Source organism: Cladosporium halotolerans (assembly GCF_011745625.1).
Source record: "Cladosporium halotolerans strain TM138-S3 chromosome Unknown Sca7, whole genome shotgun sequence".
Classification (NCBI taxonomy): domain Eukaryota; kingdom Fungi; phylum Ascomycota; class Dothideomycetes; order Cladosporiales; family Cladosporiaceae; genus Cladosporium; species Cladosporium halotolerans.
Genome location: NW_027191458.1, coordinates 46,425 through 65,368, shown reverse-complemented (window position 1 = coordinate 65,368; position 18,944 = coordinate 46,425). Strand labels below are relative to the sequence as shown.

The 18,944-nt window shown below is 57.1% G+C and overlaps 8 protein-coding genes across 8 annotated transcripts; 4 read left to right on the top strand and 4 right to left on the bottom strand.

Moving 5' to 3' along the window:
• Positions 1-2,153: 2,153 nt before the first annotated feature.
• WHR41_02769 (uncharacterized protein) lies at positions 2,154-5,351 on the bottom strand. Its single transcript, XM_069371375.1, has 2 exons — positions 5,049-5,351; positions 2,154-4,982 (listed from the first exon to the last, which is right to left on the bottom strand). Exons 1-2 carry the CDS (start codon positions 5,223-5,225, stop codon positions 2,292-2,294), a joined length of 2,868 nt encoding a protein of 955 aa, XP_069231546.1. The 5' UTR covers positions 5,226-5,351; the 3' UTR covers positions 2,154-2,291.
• A 189-nt stretch (positions 5,352-5,540) lies between these two features.
• WHR41_02768 (uncharacterized protein) lies at positions 5,541-7,085 on the top strand (the record flags this gene model as incomplete). Its single annotated transcript, XM_069371374.1, has 1 exon — positions 5,541-7,085. One exon carries the CDS (start codon positions 5,541-5,543, stop codon positions 7,083-7,085), a length of 1,545 nt encoding a protein of 514 aa, XP_069231547.1.
• A 305-nt stretch (positions 7,086-7,390) lies between these two features.
• On the bottom strand, positions 7,391-7,815 carry WHR41_02767 (uncharacterized protein; the record flags this gene model as incomplete). The annotated part of the gene is made up of 2 exons (XM_069371373.1): positions 7,391-7,566; positions 7,632-7,815. The coding sequence occupies 2 exons, from the start codon at positions 7,813-7,815 to the stop codon at positions 7,391-7,393; spliced, it is 360 nt and encodes a 119-aa protein (XP_069231544.1).
• Positions 7,816-8,761: 946 nt separating this feature from the next.
• Positions 8,762-11,404, top strand: WHR41_02766 (uncharacterized protein; the record flags this gene model as incomplete). Its single annotated transcript, XM_069371372.1, has 1 exon — positions 8,762-11,404. The coding sequence occupies one exon, from the start codon at positions 8,762-8,764 to the stop codon at positions 11,402-11,404; it is 2,643 nt and encodes an 880-aa protein (XP_069231545.1).
• Positions 11,405-12,103: 699 nt separating this feature from the next.
• WHR41_02765 (uncharacterized protein) lies at positions 12,104-13,312 on the top strand (the record flags this gene model as incomplete). The annotated part of the gene is made up of 4 exons (XM_069371371.1): positions 12,104-12,202; positions 12,263-12,589; positions 12,657-13,096; positions 13,157-13,312. 4 exons carry the CDS (start codon positions 12,104-12,106, stop codon positions 13,188-13,190), a joined length of 900 nt encoding a protein of 299 aa, XP_069231542.1. The 3' UTR covers positions 13,191-13,312.
• A 404-nt stretch (positions 13,313-13,716) lies between these two features.
• On the top strand, positions 13,717-14,673 carry WHR41_02764 (uncharacterized protein; the record flags this gene model as incomplete). The annotated part of the gene is made up of 1 exon (XM_069371370.1): positions 13,717-14,673. One exon carries the CDS (start codon positions 13,717-13,719, stop codon positions 14,671-14,673), a length of 957 nt encoding a protein of 318 aa, XP_069231543.1.
• Positions 14,674-15,116: 443 nt separating this feature from the next.
• WHR41_02763 (uncharacterized protein) lies at positions 15,117-16,528 on the bottom strand. Its single transcript, XM_069371369.1, has 2 exons — positions 16,232-16,528; positions 15,117-16,167 (listed from the first exon to the last, which is right to left on the bottom strand). Exons 1-2 carry the CDS (start codon positions 16,390-16,392, stop codon positions 15,423-15,425), a joined length of 906 nt encoding a protein of 301 aa, XP_069231540.1. The 5' UTR covers positions 16,393-16,528; the 3' UTR covers positions 15,117-15,422.
• A 1,204-nt stretch (positions 16,529-17,732) lies between these two features.
• On the bottom strand, positions 17,733-18,221 carry WHR41_02762 (uncharacterized protein; the record flags this gene model as incomplete). Its single annotated transcript, XM_069371368.1, has 1 exon — positions 17,733-18,221. The coding sequence occupies one exon, from the start codon at positions 18,219-18,221 to the stop codon at positions 17,733-17,735; it is 489 nt and encodes a 162-aa protein (XP_069231541.1).
• Positions 18,222-18,944: the final 723 nt, after the last annotated feature.

Sequence of the window (18,944 nt, the reverse complement as noted above, 5' to 3'; positions counted from 1 at the left end):
GCAGCGCCTCCGGTGCCTTCTTCGCCTTTCTGTGAAGCCTGGAAGCTGCTGAAGGCGTCTGTTGCGAGTCCTAGAGCAGCAGTCGCCTTTGCTTTAGCTTTGCCGCTTGCTGAAGCAGTCTTACTGTGAGAGGATGACGACGCAGGCGCTTCTTTTTCAGACTCCTTTGAGTCGGCACTGGAAGTCGCGGATTCCTTGTGAGATGAGGTCTTTGACGAATGTGCACTGGAGGTTGCGGCAGCCTTTTGAGATGTAGCCTTGGAGGTCTCCGGTGCAGCGCTGGTGGCCTTTGAGGTAGGTTTGCTGGGAGCCGACGATACTGCTTTGGCCGCGGGGGCCGAACCTTTCTTTCCGCCCGAACCGCCCTTCTTCGCTTCTGCATCCCGTTCCTCAAAGCTATTCTCGAGTTGCTGGGAGGGGCTAGGATCAGAGTATGGAGAGCTTGCAAGTGTCGTGAATGATCGCACGTCATGGAAGTCTCTCTTCAAATGGACACGAGACACACTTGCCTTGGAGTTTGCTTGCTGGCCCTGAATGTCAAAGGCGTGGGCACGTCCATTACTGCGCTTTTCGGGAGTATTCCAGAATAGATCCTTGAGTTCCACTTTCGGGTCCGGGGTAGCCGTTTGACGGGCGTGGAGTTTGCCGGAAGTCGCTTGGGTTGCCGTAGAACGTACAGAAGCAAGGCTCGTCGTCGTCGTTGGATCGGACTTCGAACTCGTCAATGTGGCAGAGCTATTTGGGTGTAGGCCTGTGGTGAGACCTGTTACGACGATGGTGGGAAGGCTGGTGCTTGTCTTTGAATTGGATGAAGCAGAGGTTGGGAGCGTATTCCTCGACGAATAGAGCTCCAAGATGTACGCTCCCCTCGAAATCCAGTATTCTCCAATAGTTTTCTTCATCTTGACAGGCCATGCGGACACGTCGCGATTGCTTGAAGTGCTTGCCAATTCGTGCCACTCGACGCCTACATGCTCGCAAATCGAACCACGAACCTCATCCGGAATGATTTTGTCGAGAGTCTGGTTCACCCATCTCTGCACAGCCTCCACAGGTGATTCCTTGTGCTCTTCCTCGTACCTGTGAGCGGCAAAAGACTTCTCGGAGGTCAACTTCGTGGTCCCATTGCCAGCTGCCAAGTCCTCCAGGACATAATTGGACAACGATTCCTCAGTAACGTCGAGATCTGCGTCGCTTGACGTTTCCGGGCTCTGGTCACTGGGGTTTTTGTGCAGAGCGAGGACGACGTCGCGCTTCTGACCAGGAGTCGATGCTTGCTTGAGTAGTCCCTCAAATTGCTTTTTCAACTTGGGAATCTCCTCCGACATTTGCTTTGCAATCCACCTTTCATCCACCGTCGCCGGATCACCGCTCTGATCCCGACGCGCATAAGACGCCTCGAACACCTCGTGAATTCGGTCAAAGTCAAGGTTGAATTGGAGTTCTTTGGCAGCGTGATGTGCGACCTTGTCGATCGCAGCCGTACCGTGCTCGGTCGGCGGGGTCGGCGAATGAGAGGAAGGGACAGGTAAAGGAGGGATGATGCTCTTCAGGATGACTCCGAAGACCTGGGTCATGTTGGCGTCCCTTAGAGGCTGAAGAAGGGCGTCCCCAATCCCACGCTCTTGCAAGGATTCGCGACGCGCCAGGTGAGTTGTCGGACTGGCGTGGGCGAAGGTGAGGAGATGGGGCAACTCGGAGACGAAGCATAGAGCGAGCAGGGTTACCATGAGACGGGCGAACATGATGGAGAAACTGCGCCGAGACATCCAGTGTCTTCCCGCGCCGGTGGAATCTGAGTACCCCATGATAGTCGACGATTGGCAGTTGAGAATCGAGATTGTACCGGTGATCTTGATCAGATTAAGGTCAAATGGACCGAGAAGTTGGGATTCTGTTTATGCTAATGTGAGAGGTCGTATACTGTTGTCGATATGGTAAAGGATAATTGGTGTCGGTGGTGCGAGCTAGGTAGCTGTACTGAGGTTAATCACGCTGTGGTTGAGGAGGATGGGAAGAAAAGATTGAGAGGGAGGGCCAGGAAGAGCCCTTTATATTGTTTCTCGCCGGAGACGAAGCATCTCCAAGTTCGCTCTCGAACGATCGTCAGTTCTTCCAATTGATGTTTCGTGAAACGTATCGAATCGTCGAAGTGCCATCATGAAGCTGAATTTTGTTGTGAGAATTCTCTAGAGGCGTGAGGAAAATCTTATTCTCTTCCAGTCGTCACATTGGATCTTACATTCGACTACCAAATTTTCCTGCCATGCTCTAGCATCTTCTCCTACCCTCTATTCCAGCATCATCACATCGTCGTTCCGGAATCCATCAAGGGCACCTCCGGCAGCGACACCATCCATTTGTTGCAGCGCCCAGAGCAAGACGAATCGCTCTTCGCTCATCTTGTCCAGACGCTGGTAATGCCTCTCGGTGTAGGCCTTCAAGCCATCGAGAACATCCTTCACGCTTTCCTGCGTCTTCTCCTTCGTGCTCAGAGTTCCCATCGCTTGGGCCAAATCGCCGTTGACTTCTTCATCGATAGCAGGGATGGGCGTCTTTCTCCTCTTGCGGACATTCAGGAGACGCTCCTTGGGATGTAATCGCAAAAGAGCGTAGAGGATGTGCTGCGCTACATTGTGAGTGCGGGCGTTCGCATTCCAGTCACGCAGACGGCGGAGCAAGGCCCAGAGATGAGCATCACTAAGGTTGGAGAGCACCTCGTCGACATCGGCATTGCCGCAGATTGAAGCAGGGTCGTGTGTCCCGCTGACGACTGCGCTGAAGAGGTCGAGGAGGCGTTTGGGGTGGTTGAGTTGGAGGGCAAGGACGATGGCTTCGCGGTAGTTGTTGGCGCGGATGTGGTTCTGGAGTTCTTGGTCTTGCTCTATGCGAGCTGTCGCCTGGGTGGTGGCCTGCTGTGCGGTGATTGCGGTGGTATCGGTCCAGAATGTGAGGGTGCTGTCGGCAGAACCGGACACCAGTGTAACTTGGTCCTCGTGGGACTCGTCCTCATCGGCGTCAGCCATTTCAGAGTCCTTGCTGCTCAGTCTCTTCTGCTCTGCCTCGGAGAGCAAGGGCTTCGGCTTGACCGCAAGAGCCCACACACGATCGATGTGATTGTCTAATGTCGCCGCACATTCGCCACTCTGTGCATCCCACACCTTCACGAGACCATCGCCAGCAGCACTTGCAACTTGAATGCCTCTTCGTGAATCGCTCTTTGCCTGCTTGGGCGGAGGCGGGAGCCACACAACCTTCAACACACTGTTTACGTGACCTTCGAATGTCCGCAAGCAGCTGTAGTCCGTCAGACTCCACACACGCACAGTCTTGTCACCGCTACCCGTCACTACCATGCCCTTGGCGCTGCTTGCTCCGCCGCTTTCGCCGGTGGTCAGGGCAGGCATGTCGGTGGGTGCGAAAGCAACAGACCAGACACCACGCTTGTGTCCACGCAGCACACCAATGGTTTCCCCGGCCTCAACATCCCAAATCTTGACCGTGCGATCCTGGGACGCGGAAGCAAACAGCGGTGCATTTTCCGAATGAGACACTTCGATCGCGTTGATGTCCTTGTCGTGCGCCTTGCGGGTGTAATTGGCACGTGCGGCCTTGCCTTGCGTACCGATATCCCATCGCTTGATCGTCTTGTCCTGACTACCTGTGATGAGGAACTTTGGAGGGTGCTCGAGCGGGTTGTTGTAAGCCTTAGATCCGAGTTGGGGAACCGCGTTCGGTAATGCCACAGCTCCAATGCTCTCGGCATGGCCTGTGAAAGTCGCGTAGCACTCGTATGAGTTGTTGGCTGGGTCCAGTCTCCAAAGCTTGGCTGTGTTATCCTTCGCACCTGTCGCAAGCCAGTGACCTGACCAGTCTGAGTCAATTGTGATGATGATATCGTCGTGGCCTTTCAAAAGCGCTACGTCCGCGCCAAAGTACGGCGTATCGCTTGATGAACGAGAAGCTCCGCCTTCCAATGAAACGATGCGGATATCCTCAAGGTTGGTTGCCAAGGCAAGCAGATTGCGATCTGACCCGATGTATGCCAGGTCGATGACTTCGTCGTGTGTACCGGAAATGCGTCGGATGACAGGAAGTGATGGGATCTTGCGGTTTGGTCGTGTTGCCAGAGGTTCTAGTGACCTCAAAACCAGTGTCTGATCCGCATGCACGGTAAGCACGAACGGGAGACCCGGTTGATGTAATACCTGCACGATCGCCTCAATCTCCGAACCAGGCTCTTGCTCTTCGGTGATCTCGCCGCCAGCCTCGACGCTCCAAACCCGAAGCCTGGCGGTTTCACCGGCGGTATAAAAATATGCGCCCTCCTGCACAAAGCCAACGCTTTCGACGACCTCAAGCACCGGCACGGTAGCCTTCGCCTTCCACGTTGGTGCATCCCATGCGATCACGGTCTTGTCCCGGCTGCCTGAGAGCAGCAATTTCTGCTCCGGAGAGTAATCCAGGCTCCTGACCACGGAAACATGAGAATCAAGTATGGCGACGCTCTTGCGCTTGTGCAGATCCCAAACCCTGACTTTTCCATCCTCTCCACCGGAAGCCAGCCTGTATCCGATCGTGGCCTCATCTGAATTCTCCTCCTCATCCTGCTGTCTGCTCTTTCGCTTCTTGCTCTTGCTCGTTGGCTGCTCCTCGGAAGCTTCCACCTGGAAGAAGTGGAGCGCAGAAATGACGCCGCTGTGGCCGTGAAATGTATGTGTGACAAAGCCTCCTCTCAGATCCCATACTTTTACAATTCCGTCTGCACCTCCAGTAGCCAGAAGAGAGCTTGTTGAGTCGACGGCGCTGGTGACGACGGGAGCAGCATGGGGCTTTACGGTGCGCAGAAGTTTCGGCTCAATTGTCTCGTCCAGGTCGTCTGAAGGTCGCAGCGCATAGATGCGCATAGACAAGGATCTCGAGCATATTGCGAGATAGAGGCCGTCGGGTGTGAACGCAAGCGTAGTGATTTGCTCACCGTCCTGCGATCTTGGTCAACGGTCAGTCCAGAGAGAGCAAAGGACCTTCTTTCAAGCAGCGAGACTCACGCCTTCTATCCGCGCCAAATGCGCTCCAGTGTTTAGATCTGTGAGAAGAGCCTCCTCGCCGAGGCATGTGGCCAGGATCTTGCCGTTACCGCTGGTTGCTACAGTTCCGCCGGTGTAGATCGGCTGGATCACACGAGTTGGGTCGAAAGTCGTCTTGACATCGGCTTTGTACGCCATTTTCGCGGGCTTCCTCGGTCGGTACCCTCTTATGCCTTCAACTTCTGCCCATGCAATATCTTTTCAAATGGACTCCACAATCTCCTTCTCTTCTCAGCGATCGCCCGCTCTTGCGACAGTCTCGTAGCGAATGTGGTGTTCTTCTAGAAAGTCGAGCGGCAAGCCCAAGAAAGCTGCACCTCCAAGTTCACATGCTGGAAATTTTGGAGCGGAAAGGGTCCGCAGCGTCAAGATTATTTCCTTCTACAGACGAATGCGCCGGCAAGAATAGTTTCACCAAAATCCATCCTACCGCCCTGAAATTCCAGATTCGACATGGCGACCGTTCTGCCTCCGCCTTCCAAGCGGCAAAAGACCTCCGAGGCCACACGCGCCCGCGAGCAGGTCGCAGCTCCTGCTGCGGTTCCCGAAGGCCTCCAACGCATTCAGTTCAGAGACGCAGACACAGGCGAGCCCCACGGGCCCGTTGTCACAGTATCGCTCGCAGATCTCGACCCGAAGAACCTTTCGCTTCTCCTCAACAGCCTTCTCGGCCACACAGACCCGACAGAAAGATTACCTTATCGCTTCTACAACCCTATCGGCGAGGGCGAATTCAACCAGGATGAAGTGATCAAGGCATACGTGCAGGGAAAGGTGACGACAGAGTTGCAGCTGGATATTCCTTGCAGAGCAGAGGCGGTGTTCAAGGTCAAAGCGGTGACAAGATGTTCAGCAAGCATTAGCGGACACGGAGAGAGCATCCTCACAACAGCTTTTTCGCCCGGGAGCTCAAGTAGACTAGCAACAGGCAGTGGAGACAACACCGCTAGAATATGGGACTGCGATACTGGAACGCCGATGCACACCCTGAAGGGACACACTGGTTGGGTGCTTGCGGTCGCCTGGTCGCCGGACGACGGCATTCTCGCCACCGGCAGCATGGACAACACCGTTCGCCTCTGGGACCCTAAAACCGGCACGCCGCTGGGCGGCGCTCTCAAAGGTCACACCAAATGGATCACGAGCATATGCTGGGAACCCTACCATTTGCGCGAGACGGGACGCCCACGCCTCGCATCCGCCAGCCGTGATTTCACCGTCCGCATCTGGGACGCAGTCAGCAAGCACACAGACATGGCCCTGACCGGCCACAAGGCGAGCGTATCATGCGTGAAATGGGGCGGCGCCGGTGAAGGCGGCACAATCTACACGGCTTCGCACGACCGCACCGTCAAGCTTTGGGACGCTCGCAAGGGCACTCTGCTGCACACTCTCTCCTCGCACGCCCACTGGGTCAATCACCTCGCCCTCTCCACCGACCACGTCCTCCGCACAGGCTTCCATGACCACAAAGGCAAGAAAGAAATCCCCGACACAGTCGAAGGCAAACGCGCCAAAGCCCTCGAGCGCTACAAAGCCGCCACGCTCCCCGCGCACGGCGTCGAGCGCCTCGTGACCGCCTCAGACGACTGCACAATCTACCTGTGGGAGCCCTCGAAGTCGACGAAGCCCCTCGCGCGCCTCATCGGCCACCAGAAGCAGGTCAACCACGTCACCTTCTCCCCGGACGGCACGACGATCGCGTCCGCGGGCTTCGACAACCACGTCAAGCTCTGGAACGCCGCCGACGGCAAGTACCTGCACACGCTGCGCGGGCACGTCGGCGCCGTGTACATGGTTGCTTTCAGCCCGGACAGCCGCTTGCTGGTTTCGGGAAGCAAGGACACGACGCTGAAGGCGTGGGAGGTGCGGACGGGCAAGTTGGCGGAGAATTTGCCGGGGCATAAGGATCAGGTTTTCGCGGTGGACTGGAGCCCGGATGGCGAGAGGGTGGGGAGTGGTGGGCAGGATAAGGCGGTGAGGATTTGGAGGCATTAGACGTGTCAGGTAATTTCTAAGAAAATGCATACGGGTTATGGGCTGTGCCTGTCGAGACGCGGGCGGGGCTGTGATGACATTCTGTTTCGTTTTCAAAGACATCAACTACCTCCTGAAACTCATCGTTCAATTGATACATGAGCACTGGTCGTTATTATGGTGGTAGCAGTTCCTGCCAACCTCGTAAGGGCTGGCAAAACGAAATGTGGTTACTCTGTTCGTCATTCATTCAGTTCATGCTACATCGGAATTCCGAGCTCCAAGTCTTTAATGACTGATTTCTTCCAGCAAAGCTGTGCCGCAGCTTAGTCGGTGCTCTTGTCAAAAGTGGTAGGCTTGTCCTTGATCGGCATGTCGCTGCCAGAGACGCTCTTGTACTGCCCACGGATGAAGTCTGAGATCTGCTCGTCCTTGGCCTGCTCGACGGCGCTCTCGTTGTCCTGCTTGCCCTGGCCCATGCGCTCCTGGACCATGTCGATGCCTGCAAACGTTGTGTCAGTCAAGCAACCTCCCAAGATGGCGTGGGACTCATAGGCAATCACTCACCCTTGTCAAGGTAGTCCTCGTTCTTCTCGCCCTCGGCTCCGCCGCCAGCAGCGCCGTTGAGCTTGTCACCGAGGCCGCCGAGGAAGCCTCCGCCGCCGCCAGACTTCTGCTCGCCGGAGCCGGAGGGCTGCTGGTTCTCGGAGCTGTTGCCGCCGCCGCCCATTGCGTTCTTGACGAAGTCCATGTTGATTGGTTTGTGTGTGTGTGCTGTGGGTTGTTGTTAGCACAGGAGCTGCAGCGGTTTGGCTGTGTCGCGTGAGGGCTTACTTGTTCTGGGTGTGAGAGAGTTTGTTGTTGTGAGAGGAAGGGTCGTCAAGAAGGGTCAAGAGGGGTCTTTTAAAGGTGGACGCAGGGCGTATCTGGGAAGCTCCAACGCATGGCCTGGAAGCTCCATTCGAAACCGGGCAAGGGCGAGCACAAGTGACGTAGCGCCTGGGCGCCTCACGTGCCTGGCCAGTAACAAGCAGCAGGCAGGTGAAAGCACAGATGCAAGCAAACAACCGCCCGTTGACCCTCCACCGGTGGCTGCAGGCACAGCCCCCTCGCACCTGGCCGTGCTGGCCTGGCACGCCTGGCCCGCGGTGGTGGAGCGCGGAAAGAGCAATGCGATCATCCACGTGACATGGTGGGGTCGATGGGCGGCCGCGCGGGTCCAAGCAGTCGGCGACGCCGTCGTCGATCGCCGCGAGGCTGCCAGGCACCCCAGAGTCTGTGCGCGCCTGCGAGGCTCGCGCACGCCGCGCCCGAAGCGACGAAGAAGACGAGATGGAATTCGCAGACGGCGGCCGTCACATGACCCTGCGTTCGTCCATCACTCCTCCTCCTCCTCCTCTGTATACACTCGCTCCCTACCGAAGGCCTCTTGGATGAGATCCTTCGCCCGCCCGCGTCTGGCGCACGCCGCCCGGCCGCTGCTGCGCTCGTCCAGGCCGACCGCTGCCTTCCACTCGCGGGCATCGCTAGCCTCCACCTTTGCCTTTCCATCGAGCTCCACCGTCGACCAGCGGTCAGCGCCCTCGCTGCACCGCGATCCACTCTCTGCCAAGCACCGCCACTACCCCTCCAACAACCGCCTCGTCAACCACCGCCCGCTGCCTGCCACCAGAAGACACTGCTCGCACCGAAGAACCATGTGCCGTCATCAGCGCGAGATCGACGTCGCCGACTCCAGCATGGACATCGCCAAGGGTCGCGAGGTCCTGCCCAAGAACGTCAAGCCCTTGCACTACAACCTGACCCTCGAGCCTGACTTCAAGACTTTCAAATATGACGGATACGTCGAGATTGAGCTGGACGTGGTCGAGGATACCAAGAGCATCTCGCTCAACACCCTTGAGCTGGACATTCACAAGACCGAGATAACATGCGGCTCCAAGACTGTCAGCTCGTCTCCCAAGCTTCAGTTCGATGAGGACTCCCAAACAACCAAGATCGACTTCGACGAGTCGATCCCCGCTGGCAACAAGGCAACTCTGTCTCTGAAGTTCACCGGTACGCTGAACGACAACATGGCTGGTTTCTACCGGTCATCCTACAAGGGACCCAATGGCGAGGATGCCTACATGGCCACCACTCAGATGGAGCCCACCGATGCCCGCAGAGCCTTCCCTTGTTTCGACGAGCCTGCGCTCAAGGCCGCCTACACCGTCACCCTCATCGCTGACGACAAGATGACTTGCTTGAGCAACATGGACGTCGCTCACGAGAAGAAGGCTGGTGAGGGCCGCAAGGCTGTCACTTTCAACAAGACCCCGCTGATGTCCACCTACCTCTTGGCTTTCATCGTCGGCGAGCTCAAGGTCTACGAGACCAATGAGTTCCGCCTGCCCGTCCGTGTCTTCTGCACTCCCGACAAGAACATCGACCACGGTCACTTCTCTGCCGTGCTTGCGGCCAAGACTCTGAAGTTCTACGAGGAGCAGTTCGACAGCAAGTTCCCCCTCCCCAAGATGGACATGGTTGCCATTCCCGATTTCTCAGCTGGTGCCATGGAGAACTGGGGTCTTGTCACTTACCGTGTGGTTGACCTGCTTCTCGACGAGAAGACTAGCAGTGCATCTACGAAGCAGCGCATTGCCGAAGTCGTCCAGCACGAGCTTGCTCACCAGTGGTTCGGTAACCTCGTGACCATGGACTTCTGGGATGGCCTCTGGTTGAACGAGGGTTTCGCCACATGGATGTCCTGGTACTCTTGCAACATCTTCTACCCCGAGTGGAAGGTGTGGGAGGGCTACGTCACCGACAATCTGCAGTCCGCTCTCGGCCTCGACTCCCTCCGCAGCTCCCACCCCATCGAGGTCCCTGTCAAGCGCGCCGACGAGATCAACCAGATCTTCGATGCCATCTCTTACTCTAAGGGCTCTTGCGTTCTCCGTATGATCTCGAAATACCTTGGCGAGGATGTCTTCATGGAGGGTATCCGCCGTTACTTGAAGAAGCACGCATACGGCAACACTCAGACTGGTGACCTGTGGGCTGCCCTCAGCGACGCCAGCGGCAAGGACGTGGAGCGCGTTGCGGACATTTGGACAAAGAACGTCGGTTTCCCTGTTGTGACCGTCAGCGAGAACGAGAAGGAGTCATCCATCCAGGTCAAGCAGAACCGTTTCCTGCGCACAGCTGACGTGAAGCCCGAAGAGGATAAGACCCTCTTCCCGGTCTTCCTCGGCCTTCGTACCAAGGACGGCGTCAACGAGGAGCTCACCCTCAACAAGCGTGAGGACTCATTCAAGGTCCCTGACCTCGACTTCTACAAGCTCAACGCCGACCACAGCGGCATCTACCGCACTTCCTACCCTGCCCACCGTCTGCAGAAGCTCGGTGAGAACGCCAAGGCTGGTCTTCTCACTGTTGAGGACCGCGCTGGTATGATCGCCGACGCTGGCGCTCTCTCTGCCGCCGGCTACCAGAAGACCTCCGGCCTTCTCTCCCTCCTCAAGTCATTCGACACCGAGCCCGACTTCGTCGTCTGGGATGAGATCACCGCCCGTGTCGGCACCGTCCGCAACGCCTGGCTCTTCGAGGATCAAAAGACACAAGACGCCCTCCGTGCCTTCCAGCGCGACCTTGTCGCCAACAAAGCCCACAAGCTCGGCTGGACCTTCAAGGATACTGACGGCCACATCGAGCAGCAGTTCAAGGCTCTCCTCTTCGGCGCCTCCGCCGGCGCCGGCGATGAGAAGACCAAGGCCGCCGCTTTCGAGATGTTCGAGAAGTTCGCCGCTGGGGATCGCCAAGCTCTGCACCCCAACCTCCGCGCCAGCGTCTACGCCGTCGTCCTCAAGTACGGTGGTGAGAAGGAGTATAACGTCCTCGTCAAGGAGTACGAGACCGCCGCCAACGCCGACGAGCGCAACGCCGCCCTGCGCTCCCTCGGCCGCGCCCAGCAGCCCGAGCTCATCCAGCGCACCCTGGCTTACTCCCTCTCCAAGCACGTCAAGGACCAGGACGTCTACCTGCCTCTCGCAGGCCTCCGCGCCCACGCGCCTGGTATGGAGGCTTTCTGGGCCTGGGTCAAGGAGAACTGGGAGGTGCTCGTCAAGAAGATGCCGCCCAGCTTCACGCTGCTGGGCTCCGTCGTCGCCATGGCGAGCAGCGGTTTCACAAAGAAGGAGCAGCTGCAGGACGTGCAGAGTTTCTTTGAGGGCAAGAGCACGAAGGGTTTCGAGCGAAACCTTGCGCAGAGCGTGGATGCTGTCAAGGCGAAGATTGGTTGGTTGGAGAGGGATGCGAAGGACGTTGAGGCTTGGTTGAAGGAGAACAAGTACTTGTAGATACCTTTGTTGAAGAGGCGGGTGTGAGGGATCGGTGGGGTTTGGATACCATCTCGGCTTGTTACATGGTAAAAGCGCCTATCTAAAAGCATTTAGACGTTTTGACCGATGTTGTATATTACTATAAAGAAAATGAAAGACATAAGTCGGCCTTAGGACTGATAATTGAAGGTTATTGTTAACTCTACCCGTCGTCGAAGCAAGAAGCCTACAAGTCGACATCTTCGATGCTTGAACCGTGATGCCTGGACAACCATACATGCCCAGCACCTTTCCATTCACCGTCACACAGCGCGTGCCGACGATGTGGATGCATTCGATCGGCAGTTACACATGCACTTGAGTAATTTTGCATCTCAAGGGCCCGACATTTCTTAGGTAGCCGAAAGACGCCGGTAGGAGCGACGTTCAACTCCACCAATCGGTCTCAGAAACACACAACAGGCAACGCACCGACGTCGACTTTGACGCGCCTAAAAGCGGACGGCCAACCTCCGTGCCACTAAGCACTATAGCATGTTTCAAGCAATAAATGCCAAACGCAAGCACGTACGCACGCTCAAATTCTCTAAGCGACCCAGACGACTGAGTCGAACTAAGCAAAATGCTTCTTAAAAGCTTGTACGGCCCAGATACCATGCCCTCGATCCTTTCCATCCTTTGCCCTAAGAAACCCTCATAGCATCGATTATTGACACCATGAGATTGTCCATTTTCGCCTCCGCTCTCGCGCTTGTCGGCAGCTCCATTGGTGCTTCGCTGCAGCAGGTGACCAACTATGGTTCCAACCCGTCCAACGTTCGTCATCCTAGTCGCCAGCCCTGATGTGAAAATGCCGATACTGACGTCCAATGACAGACGAAGATGTACATCTACGTGCCCGACAAGCTTGCTGCGAAGCCTCCCGTCGTCGTTGCCATCCACTACTGCTCTGGTACTGCCCAGGCTTACTACACTGGCTCTCCGTACGCCAAGCTCGCCGACCAGTACGGCTTCATCGTCATCTACCCGGAATCCCCGTACCAGGGCACTTGCTGGGACGTCTCGTCCAAGTCTGCCCTGACCCACAATGGCGGCGGCGACAGCAACTCCATCGCCAACATGGTCACCTACACTCTCGGCAAGTACAAGGCTGACTCCAGCCGCGTCTTCGTCACTGGAAGCAGCTCCGGCGCCATGATGACCGTAAGCGAACATCCCATCTCATCTCACCTCACCCGCAACCTGCAAGCTAACCAATCTCTCCAATCAGAACGTCATGGCCGCCACCTACCCCGGCATGTTCAAGGCCGCCACCGCCTACTCCGGCGTCCCCGCCGGCTGCTTCATGTCCGCCAGCAACCAGGTCAACGGCTGGAACTCCACCTGCGCCCAGGGCAACGTCAAGGCCTCCGCCGACTACTGGGCCAAGACGGTCAAGGACATGTACCCTGGCTACACCGGCTCTCGTCCTCGCTTCCAGGTCTACCACGGCAGCGCCGACACCACCCTCCGTCCGCAGAACTACCAGGAGACCGTTAAGGAGTGGACCGGCGTTTTCGGCTTCGATGCGAGCAAGCCCGAGAAGACGCAGCAGGGTTTCCCCCAGAGCGGATACACGACGCAGACTTGGGGCGTTGACTCGCAGAACCCGCTCGGTACCGTCCAGGGTATCTATGCGCAAAATGTTGGACACACTGTCCCGATGAATGGGTGAGTTCGCGATTTTCTGGTTCGTTGGCGGGAGTTCTTTTGGCTGACTTTGTGATGCAGCGCTCAAGATATGAAGTGGTTCGGTCTTGCTTAGAGAGGATAAACGGTTCTGTGAGAGCAAAGTCTCAGGTGCAGAAAAGCGAGGCCAGGGGCGCGAGGTTTGCCCATAGCAAAGGACCAGGCTCAGAAGATTCCTTGGTGTTTTTAGTCGTTCATCAGCAACATGTCAATGCAAGCGATTGCCAGTGGCGCGTCAATTGGCGGCCATTACCAAACGAGGACAGGAAACTCCACGTGCTCTGAAACCGCCATCGTGCTGGCTCGAGCTCTTCCAGAAACATTGTCTAGTCATGTGAAGTAGAACGCGTCCGTCGTTTCATGTGCGGTCCGTGAGATGGTCAGTTCTAGCCACGAGGCCCAAGACGTGAAGTGGAGCCCGCTCTCTCCACAGCGGGGAGCGCGCGTGTGCCCCGCCGTCCTCCTCCGCTGTCGGATGCGATCAGTAAGCGGTCCGACAAAATATCACGTCGGCTAATGCACTCGTCATGCACCACAATAGTCTCTGACGACTTCACCAAGATCCTCTACTCTACGAATCTTCCTCTCTGACACCAGCAATCATGCCCGTCACCGAAGGCGCCCCCGTCCACGGCAACCCCGCACACCTCCTCCCACCTTCCTGGCGCAAACACATCACTCTCTGGCTCGAGGAAGACACTCCCAGCTTCGACTACGGCGGCTTCGTCGTCGGCGATGACCCCGCCGAAGCCCGCCTGCTCGCCAAGTCCCAGGGCATCGTCGCCGGCGTCCCGTTCTTCGACGAGGTCTTCCGCCAGCTCGACTGCTCCGTCGACTGGCAGGTGAAAGAGGGCGAGGAGGTTGGCGTTAGCGAGAAGAAGCAGTGCTGCGCTATTGTTCGTGGGCCGGTTAGGAATTTGCTGCTGGGTGAGCGCGTCGCGCTGAATTTGCTCGCGAGATGCTCGGGCATTGCGACGAAGAGTCATGAGATGCTGACGCTGCTGCGGAATGCTGGGTACAAGAACACGCTGGCGGGCACGAGGAAGACGACGCCTGGGTTCCGGCTGGTGGAGAAGTACGGTATGCTCGTTGGAGGTTGCGACCCGCACAGGCAGGACTTGAGCGCCATGACGATGCTGAAGGACAACCACATCTGGGCGTGCGGCGGCTCGATACCGTCTGCTGTCGCGGCCGCGAAGGCTTCGGGCGGGTTTGCGATCAAGGTGGAGGTCGAGTGTCAGACTGAGGAAGAGGCGAACACGGCCATCGAGGCGGGCGCGGACGTGGTCATGCTGGACAACTTCACCGGCGACGGCGTCAAGGTTGCTTCGAAGAACTTGAAGGACAAGTGGGGTCGGGGCAACAAGGCGAGAGCGCTGATTGAGGTTTCCGGCGGCCTGACGGCGGAGAATGTCCAGGACTACGTTTGCGACGATATTGACGTGATCAGCTCATCGAGCATACACCAGGGCACGAAGCACGTCGATTTTTCGCTGAAGGTCGTGCCGAAGAAGGCCGCTGGAGGGAAGCTGGGGAACGGAGAGAGCGTTGAGACTTGATCTGATGTGATCTGTCACGCCTTATGAATAATTGTACAGAAAAGAATAGAAGGATCGGACGATTCAGCTTCTAATTTCCATTCACTATGACCTTTCGTGTCGCTCTTCACATCAAGACCTCGACTTCCCTTGACATACCACTAGAATTGACCTGTCGTTGAAAGACAGACAGACTAGATCGGACCCGAACATATTCAGGCCCCACCAGGCTATTCCCGCACAGCTCAGCAATCAAGTCCATCACTCATAGTATTTCGTCACGGCAGATCAAATACTTACCGCAGCAGCCTGCCGACGACATGCCTTCGCATCCACGCAGCACTTGGGAGGTCACATATGGCTTCGGAATCGGACAGAGTCGGATGAGCTTGCTAGGGCAACTGCGGGTGCTGTGAGGGAGCAGAATATGGCGATGACAACCGGCCTCAAATTGGAACAGTGCATAGCATCAAAAGGGAATATTTTGTCCATTTAAGGAACGAAAGGGCCGAATACACAAAAGGAAGCCTGATTACTTTACACCTCACCGCTCGGAATTTGGCATCCTTCACAAGATGGCGGTCTGTCGCAGGACCGTCATACAAGGCTTGGTCATCTGAAGCCGCGTGCGAACCGGGATTAGGGTTGCGCGACCATTGGATAAAACGCCCCATGGCGACCCTACAAGCTGCCCTGACGTTCGCTGGCGCCTCAACCCATCATCCAACTCGACCATCTCCGCGCCTCGTCAGCCATCCCCGTTCCCTCTCTCACTCAGCCGTCGCCGCCCACAAGCTCGCGAACCTCCCCAGTCCAGCGATCCCACCCGCCATTCCCATCACGCCCAAGTTGAACCCAGGCAGCCCGTTCTCCAGCGCAAAGTGCAGCGCCATCGGGAACCAGCTGGCCGGCACAACCGCCTCCGCCCACCACTTCGCGTCAGCCTTCTGGTCTTCCTCCAGCACACTCACGCCGCCCTTCTCGCCCTCCGACCTCTTTGCGCGCTTCGCCCTCTCCAGCTGCGCCTCGCGGCCCAGCCGCACGAAGTCGCACACCACGCCCGCGAACCACGCCCGGTAGCTCCAGATGTAGATCCGCGCCGTGCTGCCGGACTTGTTGAAGCGCGCCGTCAGCGCCGGCGAGAGGACCTTGTGGTCCGTCAGCAGCGCGATGTTCTCCAGGCTCTGGAAGAGCAGGTAGAAGGTGCACTGCGTGAGGGCCGTGGCGTACAGCACGCGGTCCTGGCCGGGCTTGGGACCCTGGAGGAGCTGGCGGAGCCAGGCGTAGAGAGGTGGGACGCCGAGCAGGCGGAGCGTCGTGCGGCAGCTGGAGAGGAGGGTGGCGAGCGAGGCGATGGGCGAGGGCCCGGCGCGGGGTGCGGCGGCGGCTTTTCCTAGGCGTTGCGCGATGCGGGCTTGGAGGGGTTGCGACTTGAGCTCGAGGAAGGTGAGGAGGTAGAGGGTGTAGTTGAAGGTGGAGAGGAAGGCGCTGAGACCGCCGGGGGCGGCGAGGAGTCTGGAGGGTCGGTTAGATGGGTAGCTCTGTTATGTATTTCGGCTTGGAGACTGGGAAGACACACTTGTTCAATCGCAGGATGATCTTGTCCGGCGTCCTAGCGATGTCGACCAGTCTGGGCGCTCTCTTCTCGACTTCTTTCGCAATGCTGTTGTCGCGAGCCGGAGGGATGGCGTCGGCTTGGTTCTCGACGGGCGCTCCGGGTTCGGCGGTTGGGTCGGACATGGTGCTTGATTTCACGTGGGCAGTACCTCACTGCTTCGTTTGGAGAATGCTTCCTGATGATGGGAAATGGAAGCGTAAGTGAGGTCGCGAGGGAACTGTTTCCAAACTCGGCCTCGTCCACCCCGGCCTCTCCCCGCGAGATGTGGTAACCTCGGCGCCTCGGCCGTAGGTGAGTTCGAAAAAGTGGGGAGCTCACACGTGCCGAGCCCTCCCTGGGGTTAAGCGCGCTTGGTCTTCCTTTCGCTCGCACTCGCTCCAGCAACGGGAGACATCTTGTAAACGACCGCGACAGCATCTCCGTCTGAGGCACCCAAAATTTACATCCTGATCGCTTGAACATAAAACTTTGATCGTAATGATATATCACATGTTCTGAAATATGGATCGCAGGGCTGTGCAACTAGAAACCGAACGAGAGACTCCCGTGATCCACTGTTTATCAGTCGAAAGAAAGGTTCGCCAAGACATCACAGGAAAGGCAACACGGTTCTTCGCAATGAATACGCGCCCATTATTCCTACGGAATTATTGTGAGCTTCAGTACGATACCGCGAAAGAAAAGATCTCCCGATGTGTTCTGAAAACGAAAGTAATAGCGTTTCAAACTCCAAGTCAATCTGGGCTCGTGAACGGAAGGGTTAGGGTTAGGGCAATCCCCATCATGAGCGGAATTGTAACGCAAAAGGCACGGCGTGGAGATCTTGGTGGCATACTTTTGATGTGTCACATCATAGAGTAGAGTTCGAGTTCGCGTTCGCCATGAGGCAACATACGTCCACTCGGTATTGTTTGAAAGTGCTACGCCACCGTGGACTTGTCATGCGAAATGCAAACAAATCAATCAGACAAAAGGGAGGTGGCCTCAATGATGATATCGATATAATCATAATGCTGCAGCTTTGTATCGTTACATAATGTTCTACAAAAAACTCCGTGTCGAGCTCTGTGGGGTATCATAATATGCTCGTCGCGGTCGTGCTAAAGAACTCATCGTCTCATCTCTCTTATTCCTTCCTTCTTCCATCATCCCGCACTGAGTGCCAGTGATGGGTGTCATGCTACTGCTAGCGAGCCGAACCTATGTGTGGCTCGCCTCCATCGAGTCGTGTGGGCCGGACGTGAGGCCTAATGCATTTGGTTGTGCAGTCTCTCTGGTGAGCTTCCAGGGGTCTCAAGGTGTATGGGCGGTGTTGAGCGTCGTCTCTGGCGGTATTATGAGCCGCCTACTTGACTCAGCTGACTGAGTAAAGGTGTGCGTGCAACAGATTGCACAAGGCTGGCTCAAATTGAATAGTTCGTGTTGCCGGTGTCACTTCGACACGGCTGATCGGCTCGGCGTCTCAGCGATCCGTGAAGCCCACCATGCTCGCACAACGCGAGCAATACCACAGGTTGAGACCGTACTGGACCATGTTTGACTTGCCCGTCTTGGTGTCGTGGCTGGGGGTACGTTGGCACCTTGAGCAACGTGCAATCTCGGGTGCAGAATAAGCGTCCATGGACATGGACGAAGAGGAGGACGAAGACGAATCGTCGCTGGTGACTTGAAGCAGGTTCTGCTGCGGTACTGGACGGGGCCTGATTGGTGTCCCGTGGGCGGCTGCTGTTTGCAACTTGAGGAGGTCGGCCGTCGCCATGGTGGTAGATCCAGAGAGATCCGTGTGGGCCAGAAGGAGATGATGTTGTTCCGATTCAAATAGGCTTTCAGAGGGAGAGCAGGTGGCGTCTGACAATGCAGTCTCCACTGGGGAGTGGTCATACACCGGTCGCTTATAGCTGAAGTAGCAGAGATGTGAGGCGGGCTCGACGGCGGGTGCAGCGAGAGGCATTCTTGTTTGCGGTAGAAACTCAAGTCTTCCCAAGGACAGGGCTGCGGGATGGCGCGGGAATGACGACGGAAAGCACGCGTCAGCTGGGCGACGACAAGAAGCTTGACAATAATGCGGCGATGGTGAGCGAAACGAGCGATGGTGTTGTCTTTAGTATCATGCGAACTCAGGCGCGGGGATCGAAGATGGGTACAAGCAATCGCCGATTGCGGCTGTCGTCGCGAAACGCGTTTGGTCCTGCCCACGGTGCCCCACTAGCAGGGTTCGAGAGGACCAATGCGCGCGCGTCAGGCAGCAGGAAAACAAAGGGTCGCTCAGCCTCGCACGCCTGATACGCCGGCTGCTGCTGCCCATTCGCACGCACTCGGACCATGCTCCGCCCCTCACAGGCAGCACCGTTTCAATGGGCATGAGCCACACGTTCTGCTTCAGTGCTCTGGCCTTGAACTGGGGGCCGCCCTGAACCGGACCCGCTGCATGAAGGTCGAAACGAAGTTTGAGTATCTTTTCTTCCGCGTTTCGTATCGACCTGCAAGCTCGAAGTTGGCACACCCATACACATGGCCCGATGTGCCACATGCCTTCTGCAGGACTTGGCCCCGATCGATGCGCCCGTTCAGATGCCAACAACGTCATCCCCCAAACGTGCAGACTCGCGTGCGGCTTCCCATACAGCCATTGGCCCAGGCACGCGTGGCGCGCCAGGCAGTAGCGTAGGGCAGG

Bases quoted from the DNA above. Each gene is read 5' to 3' on its own strand.
- WHR41_02769 (XM_069371375.1), bottom strand. From the start codon at position 5,225: ATGGCGTACAAAGCCGATGTCAAGACGACTTTCGACCCAACTCGTGTG. The intron at 4,983-5,048 runs GTGAGTCTCGCT...CCAAGATCGCAG, and splicing joins ATTTGGCGCGGATAGAAGGC to GACGGTGAGCAAATCACTAC.
- WHR41_02763 (XM_069371369.1), bottom strand. From the start codon at position 16,392: ATGTCCGACCCAACCGCCGAACCCGGAGCGCCCGTCGAGAACCAAGCC. The intron at 16,168-16,231 runs GTGTGTCTTCCC...CCGACCCTCCAG, and splicing joins ATCATCCTGCGATTGAACAA to ACTCCTCGCCGCCCCCGGCG.